The 12,319-nt window shown below is 40.1% G+C and overlaps 1 protein-coding gene across 1 annotated transcript in view; it reads left to right on the top strand.

The window, feature by feature from the left end:
• LOC122555119 overlaps positions 1-12,319 on the top strand; it is a 212,980-nt gene that overhangs the window by 115,493 nt on the left and 85,168 nt on the right. Inside the window, exons 8-9 of the mRNA XM_043700821.1 lie at positions 5,918-6,002; positions 6,923-7,002. Coding sequence (XP_043556756.1) covers positions 5,918-6,002; positions 6,923-7,002 — 165 coding nt within the window. The remainder of the gene's footprint in view (positions 1-5,917; positions 6,003-6,922; positions 7,003-12,319) is intronic.

Below are 12,319 nucleotides of genomic sequence, written 5' to 3'. Positions count from 1 at the left end.
GAAGGTGCCTTCCTCACAATATAAAAAAAAAACTCAGTTTCAACTTGAAGAAAACCAATTACTGTTCCTGCAGCAGTTTCTGTGAAATGTGAGTTTTGAATTGATAAATCAGATTTTTGAAGTGAATCAGTTGATCTGTCCTTCTTACAAACCAGTAGAAGCTTCCAGAGAAAGGCAGCTGTAACACCATGTTAGCTGAAGTAGGATTATGTCACCACTGATCTGAGTTTACATTTTCTCTCTCCTTCTGAAAATCTAATTTCAGGTGTGTGTGTGTGGTTTATATCTGTTTACTTGTAATTACAGTCTATAATGAGTAACAGTTTCTGTTGCGTACAGAAACCTGGCCCATGCTTCCCATGAACCTTGGTCTGAAGGTCAAATGTAAGTCTGAAACAAAGTTTGATGGCTTGCTTGGCATTTGAATTGGATTGAAATGGAGACAGAGGCATTGGGGATTTTGGTTAAACTTGGTAATCAACATGAAGAAAATCACCAGGTTCTGCACTTAAAATATTGAATTGGAAATAATTTCCTGTTTGTGACAATGTTGTTGCTGGCAGCCTTAAATGAAATTTCAAGGTAAAGGTAGACAAAGCTAGCATTGCCTTATGGAGCTAAAAGGGCAGAGATAATTGAAGTATGAACATAGTACTCAGGATGAGAGGAAAGGAAAAAGGTGCTGAATATTTCAGGTTGTGTAACGGTAGAATCGGTAATATCCAATTATGGTTGAATGACTGGCAAATGAGGAGAGAATGAAGAAATTAGAGATGGCAGAAAAAAGATAAGGAAAGGTGTGATGAAATTCAGAAAGCAGGAAATTGAAATGAGAAAGGGCCAGAGAAGGGAACATGAAGCTAACCCAGAAATGGTACAGTTGAAACAGGAGATGTCAGATGCTAATGCAAGCTCTCGCGGGGTGAGTCCGAGTTATAATTTGACAGCCACAAAAGAAATGTTTAAGTTGGCAGAGGCCCTGTTGATACTTGAGGAAAAGGATATGGAGGCATTCTTCATGTCATTTTAGAAAATGGTGAGGCAAATGAATAGGAGACAGGAGGACTGTACGGTGCTCATGCAGAGCAGGTTGACAGGTAAAGCAAAGGAAATTTATGCTTTTAGTCGGAGGAGATTTCTCAAGATTATGATGCAGTGAAGAAGACGATGTTGGTTTCACATGAGTTAGTGCATCATATGGGGCATTCAGGAAAGTTTCCAGAATTTAAGGAAGCTAGCTGGGTTAACTTATGTTGACTTCATAAGAGTTAAGCAAGGAAGTTTTGACAGATGGATAAGAGTGTTAGAAGTTGGAACCACATATGAAGCTCTGAGAGAAGTTACTTTCTTAGAGAAATTTAAAAATTCCCTGTCTTCTGAAATAAGAAATCATGCTGAGTACTAAAGGATTGCAACTGCTAGACAGCCAGCAACAATGGCTGGCCATTGAGTTCCTCCATAAAATTAAACCTTTTTACTGTCAGCCTCATAAATTGGAAAGGAATAGAAGGTTGGAGAATGCAAGGAAGGCACATAGCCAAGTAAGGAATGAATAGTTGGGAATGCCCCAAGGTCTCCTTCTGAGTTCAAAGAGGGATTTAAGGTAAGAGCAGGAATTTAGAGAGGATGTGAAGCAAAATGTTTTCGTCCAAAGGGTGGTAGGAATCATGAAGTCACTGCCTGTATGGGTGGCAGAGGCAAAACCTTCAAAGTATTTAAGAAGTATTTAGATGTGCATTTGCAATGTCAAGGCATACAAGGCTATGGAGCAAGTGCTAACAAATGGGATTTGAATAGGTACTTGTTTATGACCAGCACAGACTCCGAAGGGCCTTTTACTGTGCTGTGGACCTCTATGGCTGTGGACCTCTATGACTATATGAAAGTAGTGAGGGTAGAGGTAAAAATCTGAAATTGGGTGATTCCATTGTGACAAATTGGGATAAATTTATTCAGAATGCTGGAAATCTCACAGAAATCTATAAAATTATGACAAGACTAGACAGGTTAGATGTAGGTATGATATTCCCAATGGTCAGGGTATCCAGGCATCATAGTTTAAATATAAAGGGTAAATCTTTCAGGACTGAAATGGGGTAAATTTCTTCACCCAGAGAGTGGTGAGCCTGTGGAATTCACTACTGCAGGAAGTGGTTGAGGCCAAAATATAGTGTTTTCAAGAAGGATGCAGATAGACATCTTGAAGCTAAAGGGATTAAAGGGGTTTGGGTGAAATTAGGGTATTGAGCTTGATGATCAGCCATAATTATAATGAGGGTGGAGCAGGTTTGAGGGGTCGAATAGACTACTCCATTTATCTTTCTCTGGTAGATGAGAGATAGAAAAGGCTTTTATCAAAAAAAAAATCAAATTTCTTCAATAGAAGAATCTACGCCAATAACTGTTCTAAGAGATACAGGGGCTATTCCAATTCTCTTGCTGGAGAAGGATTTAGTTTTGAAAGCTGAAAGTGTTAGAAAATGGCATAGGTGGAGAGTATATCTCATTTCTATTGTACATGGGCCAATAGGAGTGTGCTTTGTGGTCTGGACTAGCAGAAATTGGCGTATTTAAGAAATAACCAGTGGTTGGGTTTGATTTACTCTTTGGGAATGATTTAGTGGGGAATGTTATACTTTCTCTCTAATCATTGAAAGTCTGATAGAGATTCGAGAGATAGAACAGTGGAAGGACCAGGTTCCAGCTTTTTTTTCCATTAAGCATTTTACACTATTTCTACACCCACAGCAGTTGCTCTGTCCAGTCCCTTAGTGGTAGTTAAACCTACAACCTGATGATGTCATACCAAAGTCCATTCCTAAAGGTTGGAGGAATACCACAAACAGATGTTAGAGAGCTAAAATTCTACTTAAGAATGGACATTATTCCAAAAGTGTACTTGAGATATCTTCATACATTAAGGTTCAGGAATCAGATCCAGAATTAAGTAAGTTAATGCAGATAGTTCACACAGAAGCTGTGGCTGAAAGGGTTCCAGTGTACTATTATATCAACAATGGACTTTTGATAAGGAAGTGCAGACATTCTTACTTACCTGTAAACAGAGAATGGACTTTCATTAATTAAGTTGTGGTACTGCCCAGATATTGTAAGGAGATATTACAGGTAGCTAATCAAGTTCCAATGAAAAGATATGTAAGAATACAGAAAATGCAGGCATCAATAAACAGATATTTTACATGACCAAGACTTCACAAAGACGTGCAATTCTGTAAAACATGCCATCCTTGTCAGGTGGTAGGAAAATCTTAACATCAATTTCGATCAGCATCTTTGATACCAATGCCAGTTTTTAGTCAAATGAGAGTAAATTGTGTAGAATCATCACCACAAAACAAAATAAGGACATCAGTATTTCTTCACAGTTATGACAACTCAATACCCAGAGCCTGTTCCTTTAAGGACAATTACAATTAGGGAAAGTAATGGAAAAGTTTACTCAGTTAGCTCGTTATGGACTACCAACTGAGGTGCAAGTCTGATCAGGTTCTAACTTTGTGTCTACAATATTTCAGTAATTCATTAGCAATGTGGGCTAAAACAACTAAAGTCAACTGTGCCTCATCCACAAATACAGGGAGCTTTAGAGGGCACCGTCAGACTTTCAAAACCATGAATAAGGCATACTGTCATGGATACCCAAACAATTGTCATCTTCTACTGTTTGCAACCAGAGATTCTCCAGAAAAACTTACTGGATTTTCTCCTTTCAAATAGGATTTATAGTCATGAGATGAAATTTTGATTACAAAAGATTAGGGGGCAGTTCTTGAACAACAAAGACAAATCCTCAATGTTGGATTGGCGGAGGCTGGTATAATTGCAACATTTAAGAGGCGTTTGGATGGGTATATGAATAGGAAGGGTTTGGAGGGATATGGGCCGGGCGCTGGCAGGTGGGACTAGATTGGGTTGGGATATCTGGTCGGCATGGACGGGTTGGACCGAAGGGTCCATTTCCATGCTGTACATCTCTATGACTCTATGACTCTAAATCAGTAGGGTACTTCTCTAAGAAGCTTACCCAGTGTCTAAAGAAGCATTTTACTGTGGAAAAAGAGAGTTTGGCATTGTTATTAGCTCTTCAGCACTTTGAACAGACATAGAGACAGGCAATCTTGATTTACACTGAACGTAATCCACTAGCCTTCACTGAAAAGTAAAAAAAAATCAACGTGTAAGATTATTTAAGTGGAACCTTTTATTGCAACTATTTTATGTCAAAGAAAGTTTATAAGCTGGCAAAAAATAATATAATTGCAGATACATTATCCTAAAGGCAAAATATTAAAATAGATTAAAATTTCAGAAATTTTAAATATTTGTAAGTTTGTGTAGAAAGTGGGAAAGAAGAAAATGAATGGATGCAATTTTTGTTTTATTTTTGTGGAATAGAAGTTTATAATGAAACATATTTTTGATTATGGTGTTTAATTTTTCTTAAGGATAGAGCCACATAAGAAACATGTCTTGTTATTTTTGTGTCTTTAAAAACTGGATTGCTGGAGAAAAAATTGTTTTTAAAAACACAGATTTACCAGCACGGCCGCATAACTTGATACCAAGAAATTCAATATCAATCACAAATTCTGTTTTTTTTTTGCGTGGCTTTGAGTCCTTGTAAAGTGCAGAAGATTGAGAGCCAAGGTTTGGTTTACAAGTGATTGTTTCTCCGTGAGCAGGTTGGAACTGGAAGGAAGCTACAGAAACACAGTCACAGAGAAAGAAAGACTTGGAAGGGTGTGCTGCTTATCTCTCAAACAGGAACTGCCTCTTCTTTGCAGTTAAAAAAAACTGTTTTAAACTGAAGAAGAACCTTTGGGTGGCAGTTACTGTGACTTTTGTGTTGAAAAAGCAGAGACCTTTTCCAAATCAATCTGTCACCCTTTACTTGCAAACCATGAAAAGTTCTAGAGAAAGAAAACTGAGTACAATTGAGAGCTCGGCTAGCTGAAGTGGGACCATCTCAACATCAGAATCAGAATCGGAAAGCAAAGACCACTGAATGACTTTACAATTTTTCTCTGCTGTTGCCGTTAAACTGTTTTCCCTGTCTGTGTGCGTAGGTGGACTGGACTGGACTGAAGTTTGCATTAGTAGCATCTGCCAGTGGTTTATGCCAGTTTACTTATAGCTGTAGTCTAATTACGTATGGTCAATAATAATTCTTGTTCAGTGCAGAAACCTATCTCATGCTTTCCATCAACTTTGGTCTGAAAGTCAAGTAAATCGGGAGTCTGTACATACCTTAAAAAGCTTTAATGTTTAGTATGACTCTGAGAATAGCAGGGCTCAATTTATGCAAATCACTTCTTCTTTGCAACTCCAGAGAACATGGGTTCAATTTACAAAATGTTTGGTTAATTGGTTTTACTTAACCAATATCTCAACCCTCATCCCAGGGGCCTATATTGTGAATATTTGCAGCCCTGCTTCAAATGCAAATATATCCTTCCTAAAGTCTGGAGGCCAAAGCTGAACACCGTATTCTGGGTGTCTCATCGAAGCTCAACATAATTGTTAGCAAGACTTATTTATTCATGTATTCCAATACCTTTGCAATAAAGGCTAACAGCATTTGCTTTCCTAATTACTTGCTAACCGATTACTGCATGTTAGCTTACATGAGTACACACAAATTCTCCTGAATATCAACATTACAAATTTCACACCTTTAAAGATGTGGGTTCTATTACTACAATCAAAATGAATAAACTCACAATTAGTTATATTAGACATGATCTGCACTCTGATTGACATTCTGTTAACCAGTCCATATGTGTTTGCATATCTACATTGTTAGTGTTGCCAAAAACATACATTAATTAATATTCAAAGATAAATTGTAATAACAATTATTCAATATTTTCTTGAACTTAATATTGATTTTTTGCAGGTGCTCTAAATTTACGTGATGTTTTAAGTGCAGCCAATGCCGTCAGTAAGCAAATTGAACTAATGAAAATGAAAAGAGCACAGAGGTAAATGGTAAAAGCCACTTCAATGTTTATTTCAAACTCTGAGACAAGTTTATGAAAAGAAAGGAGGAGAAAGTGAGGACTGCACATGCTGGAGATCAGAGTTGAGAGTGTGGTGCTGGAAACGCGCAGCAGGTCAGGCAGCATCCGAGGAGCAGGAGAGTCAACGTTTCGGGCATAAGCCCTTCGTCAGGAGTGAGGCTTGTGAGCCGAGGGGGTGGAGAGATAAATGGGAGGTGGGGTTAGGGGGAGATCACTTCAATTCCCCCTCCCATTCCGTCAAGGACATGTAGGTCCTGGGCTTCCTCCACTGCCAAACCATTACCACCCGATGCCTGGAGGAGGAACGCCTCATATTCTGCCTCGGGACCCTGCAACCACACGGAATAAATGTGCATTTGAACAGCTTCGTCATTTCTCCTCCCCCCACATTATCCCAGTCCCAAGCCTCCAACTTGGCCCCGCCCTCCAGACCCATCCATCACTGCCCCCTCTGACCTATCACCTTCTCCCTCGCCTTCATCCACCCATCACATTCCCAGCTACCTCCCCCAATCCCGCTCCCCTCCCATTTATCTCTCAGCCCCAACCCACCAGTCTCATTCCTGATGAAGGGCTTATGCCCGAAAAGTCGATTCTCCTGTTCCTCGGATGCTACTTGACCTGCTGTGCTTTTCCAGTGTCACGCTCTCGACTTATGAAAAGAAAGACTAAGTTCTTCACAGTACCAAGCAGATCACATTTCAATCTTTATCCCTTCATATTCTAATACTCAAAGTTACGATATAAATCGTTTATCTGCTACATAAATATAATGTGCCATAGATTTGATACTTTGTCACCGATTTTAAGATGAGAATAGATAAATGAAGAATAAATGCAAAGAGTTCTTGAATTTAAATTTTGTATTTTTATGTTTTAAGTGTATCTCCTTATCAGTCTCGAGCTGTGTCAAAAGTTCATGAACAAAGTCTGCGAAAAGCTGGACCATATTCTGCCAAAGGTAAGGGAAATAGATTTCAATGTATATAGTCAATTCCAAAACGATTGTTACAAATAGGAATGGGGGATTTGGACTGCAACATAGTTACACTTCACAAGAATAAAAAAAATGCAACTAAGGAAGAACTTTCAGGCATAAAAAGTAAAGCACAGCATCTAATTATCTGCTAATTCTTCCAAGGGTTTTAGCCTGATTATTCAACTCGGACATCCACGTGGTTTGCTCTCCATGAGCAACATCCTACAGTCAGTTGCAAATTAGCCTTTGACATAGAGATGCGACATGGTGCAGACAACCAACTTTCTCACGGGCAATTGATAGACTCTCGATAATACCTACAAAGTCAATTTCCCTCATTTTTCAGCACTATTCCAACTTGAAATCTTTGGAAACCTAGTAGCTAAAGGGAGGTGAGGCATCCTGAAATCAAGAGATAAATCCTGCATGCATGTACTGCCTCAGTAATCCCTACAATCAGACACTCACCCTGTGGTCGCTTCCAATCTCCTTCATGATGTTTCCAATCTCTACCCTTTCTCCTCAACCCAGAACTAATACATCTCACTTGTTGGCAACTAATTATTCCAATGACTACTTTTTATGGCCTCTGTGATCTTAAATTTTTGTATCTCTTTCTTTCTCACACTTTCTCTTTCTCTCCCTCTTTCTCTCTCTCTCTCTCTCTACCTCTCTCTCATCCCTCCTCTCTCTACTGCACCCCCCTCGCTTTATCCCCCCTCTCTCTCTACCTCTTTCCCTCTACCTTAACCTCTCTCACCCTACCTCTACCTCTCTACTCCATTTATAGTCTCAAGCTCCATGCTTTGAAAATCCCTCTGTTCCTACTTTCCTGATCTCCCGAACCTCCTTCCCACTCTCCATCTGCTGCAGTTGCTAAAGGTCTGTCTGACTGTCAGCCAGGGACTTTGAAATTAGTCAGCAATGGTGCCATTTGAACATGTTTACGTTGGGTCCATTTCAGATATGTAGCTTTTTGTTCTATTTTTGTTATTTGCATCAAATGTAGAAGGGTCAAGCAAACAGATAGTTACTGCAAGGGCACAAAGAGATGTTGGCCTCAAACTGAGAGTCTTTGCTTATAGAAGGAGAAACAGCAAAACAAGACAACATTAGGAAACTATTGAGATTAACATTACTATCAACTGGACTAAAACAATTTGCAAAGGCTAACTTGAAATATCTGCACTGTTTAATTTTCCCCACTGTCCTGGTTTTCACTCCTGATAGTTTCAAAAGTGTTGAGTCAAAATGTGTTGTAGTTACAAGGGCCCACCTTGCCCTCCCATACCTATTTTCATGCATTCTTCATCTGCAGGCCTTTTTTGGAATGTCAGTAATTTTCCTGACTAAGGAGGGTTTCAGAAGTAGACCTGATTGATCACACCCACTGGCTGGCTCCACCTGGCAGGTCAACTGACAAGGATTGTCTAGGTGAAAATGAGTATTGCAGATCCTGGAGATCAGAGTCAATATTAGAGGTGATGCTGGGAAAGCACAGCAGTTCAGGCAGCACCTGAGGAGCAGGAAAATCGACGTTTCGGGCAAAAGCCCTTCATCAGAAAATCGATTTTGCTTTTCCAGCACCATTCTAATCTTGACAAGGATTGCCCTTCTCTCTCAGGAATAAACATTAATCTGAGCATTTTGTGAGGAATTTGGAAAGGAATCATATAAACCTTAAGATAGTGTCCATTTCTGAATGTTTGTTGAAAAGTATTGCAGATCACAGGGAAAATAAAGTTTTTAAATTGATAAACCAACAAAGAATTGTGATTAGTCGATGTGCTGAAAACAATGTGGAGCTAACGTGTATAGAACTTGGAGTTGGATGAGCAAGAGAAATGACTAACAAGAGGGGTCATAGTTTTAAGCTGGTTGGAGGAAAGTATAGAGGGGATGTCAGAGGCGGGTTCTTTACACAGAGAGTTGTGAGAGCATGGAATGCATTGCCAGCAGTTGTGGAAGCAAGGTGATTTGGGGACATTTAAGAGACTACTGGACATGCATATGGTCACAGAAATTTGAGGGTGCATACATGAGGATCAGTGGTCGGCACAACATCGTGGGCTGAAGGGCCTGTTCTGTGCTGTACTGTTCTGTGTTCTATGTTCTATGTAGAAGCCAGCATTTTCTGTGCCGCTGGGTTGGAGCAGCATCATTAACATGATGAACAGGAACAGTCCAAAGAGAATTTTAACACAAAAAATATAATTGTGTTTTGCTACAAGGGATTTGGAATTTTACAGCATGAGAACAGAGCAAACAAATTGAGAATCCTGTATCTGATTGGACATTGAACGGAGTATCCGATCATTTTTTGCCAAAATACTGGTCAATACACATGTCACTCTGTTTTTTGAGAAAGGCGACAGAGAGAGAAAACTGGGCAATTACAGAGCAGTTAGCGTCTCCTCTGTGGTGGGAAAGTTATTGAGAGTTTATAATCAAGGACGGGGTAACTGAACCCCGCAGACCATCAGTTAATCAAGGGGAGCCAACATGAATTCATGACTGGTAGGTCATGTCTGACAAAACACATTAAATGTTTTGAAGAGATGACTAAAGTTGTGGAGGTGGGAATGTCTATGAATGTTGTCTAGATAGATTTCCAGAAGGCATTTGAGAAGACATGCCTGGGAAATTGGTAGCGTGGCAGCCGACAGAAAGTAGTGATAGTTGATAGGTTACTCAAATTGGCAGGGTGTGACCAGTGGTGTCCCATAAGGATCTCTGTTAGAGTCTCAGTTATTCACATTATTTACTCATGACTTGGATAGTGGCGCAGAAAGTCATATATCCAAATTTTCTCATAGCACAAAGTTGGACGACATTGTAGACTGTTTAAGGTTTCTATGAAAATCTATAGCTCGGGTTGTGGTTGAAGTTGTTGGTCGGTTCACTGAGCCAGTTGATTTTTCTGCAAACATTTTGTCTCCTGACTGTGTGATATCTTCAGTGCTGTGTAGCCTCTGGATGAAGCACTGTCATTGTGATCTGCCTGAATTTATCAGTTCCATCTGTCAAGGCGGGTGGTTCTGTGTCTGGTTTTGTGATGTAGTGGTCTGTAGATGGGTTTCATTTCGACATGTTTCTTTATGGAACCAGTGGATGAATACCAGGTCTCCAGGAATTCCTGAGCTTATCTTTGTTTTGCATGTTACATTGACAATGTCCCAGTTGAATTGGTGTCCTTCGTTGTCCGTGTGTACTAGCATGAGGGAGACCTGCTCGTGACATTTTGTTTCAAGCTGATGCTCATGTTTTCTGGTGATGAGTTTCCTGAACGTTTGTCCTATGTAATGTTTCTCACAGTTGCTGCATGGTATTTTGTGTATCACATTCGTCCTGCATGTTGTGGGTATGGGGTCTTTGTTCTTGGACAGTAGCTGGCGAAGTGTGTGTTGTCATTATCCCCAGAGGACGAGGGGTCTAGTAGTCATTTCTAATATAGGGTAAGGTGGTCAGAGTGTTGAGACACACTGGTCTGTGTCTTCTTGGTGTTGTTTATACAGCAGGCGATGGCGGATGAAGCTGTTAAGGGTCCCATTATTAGCAAAGACTTTATAGAGGTGTTTGTCTTCTGTTTGCAGAGCTCTAGAGTGCTACAGCTCATTTGAACAGAGTCTTGACACAGCTCTGTTTGTGAATGTTGGGGTGGTTGCTGTTGTAGTTGAGAATCTGGTCTGTATGAGTAGCCTTTCTATACACCATTATTGATTCGTTCATTCTACCAGTACGTCTAAGAACAGGAGTTGGTTGTCTTTCTCTTCTTCTCTGCTGAACTTGATCCCGGTGAATATGCTGTTAATAAGGTGGTGTGTGTTTTCTAACAAAGCTATCGCCCATTTACCTGATCCATAGTTTGGGCAGGATCTCAGGAAGGGCTTTCTAGCTTTTGCATTACTGCTTCAGCAATGAGCCCTGTGATTGGTGAGTCCATGGATGTCCCATTAGTTTGTTCATATATTTGTTCACTGGAAACAAAGTGTGTGGTCAGGCCAGTAATTTCAGCATATTATCTTTGCTGATAGTTTCATTGTTGGTCTGTGTTGTTATTTGTCTAGAAGTGCAGCCAGTGTCTAGAAGTTCCCTTTGCCAGTGTTATATTGATAGAGGTGAACAGCGCTGCAAAGTTGATTGAGACCATCATTTCATCCTCACTGGTTTATGTATCTCTAATGTTGTTGAGGAATTCCTGTGCTGAGCGGATAGACTGTGTTGAACTTGTGATGAGATGTTTCGGTCTTTGGTGTAGCTCCTTGGCAGGTCTGCCTGTGTGTTGATGTGCCCAGAGGGGAGACTGTGGGTCTGAGCAGGACATCTGGTTTGGGCACTTTGGGGACTCCATAAAAGTGGGGAGTGTTTGAATCTTTGGGCTTCATATTTGGACGTTCGTTCTTGTTATCTGTCCTGCTTTTTCTCGTTTCTTTAGTGTGTAGACTGTGTAGATGTAGCATTAAAATTAGAAGGGGATATTGATAGATTGGTAGTTGAATGGCCAAACTGTGACATGGACTTCAATGCAAGCAAGAATGAGGTTATTCAAGTAAAGTTCGGGGTACTTTTTCGATAGTATGATGTGAATGTCCAAGACGACTTGGGGATTCAGCTGCACAGATCTTTAAACTGGCACAAGCAGGTACAGAAAATAATCAAAAAGGCTAATTGAATGCGGGCCTTTGTATCAAGAACACTGAAGCATAAGGGACTCTGAAATGATGCTGCAACTATATAAAACACTGGTTGGACCTGTTTGGGAGTACTGTGAATAGATCTAGCCACCGCACCCTAGGAAGGATATATTGTCCTTGCAGGAATGATATGTTGATTTAAGGGGTTAAGTTATGAGGAGACCTTATAAAATTAGACCTGTTTTCCCTGTAACTTAGAAGGCTAAGGGGCAATTTGATTGAAGTTATCAAGATATTAACAGGAAAAAACAGAGTAGATAAAGATAAACTATTTCCACTGGTTGGAGATTCTAGAACCAGGAGGCACATTCTGAGAATTAGGGCCAGACAATTCAGGCAATATGTTAGGAAGCTGAAAGTTTGATGGAGGTTAGAATTCTCTTCTGCAAACAGCAGTTGATTCTAGATCAGTTGTTGATTTTAAAGCTGAGCCAAGTTTTTAATAAGCAAAGGTATTAAGGAATATGGGCCAAAGGAGGTATATGGAGTTAGACCACAAATCAGCCATGATCCCATGGAATGGTAGGACAGGCTTGAGGAGTTGAATCTTCGAGGAGAAAGTGAGGACTGCAGATGCTGGAGATCAGAGCTGAAAATGTGTTGCT

The sequence above is a fragment of the Chiloscyllium plagiosum genome, chromosome 1, assembly GCF_004010195.1.
Source record: "Chiloscyllium plagiosum isolate BGI_BamShark_2017 chromosome 1, ASM401019v2, whole genome shotgun sequence".
Taxonomy (NCBI): domain Eukaryota; kingdom Metazoa; phylum Chordata; class Chondrichthyes; order Orectolobiformes; family Hemiscylliidae; genus Chiloscyllium; species Chiloscyllium plagiosum.
Note: the sequence above shows the minus strand (reverse complement) of the source record. Positions and strands in the feature narration are given on the sequence as shown.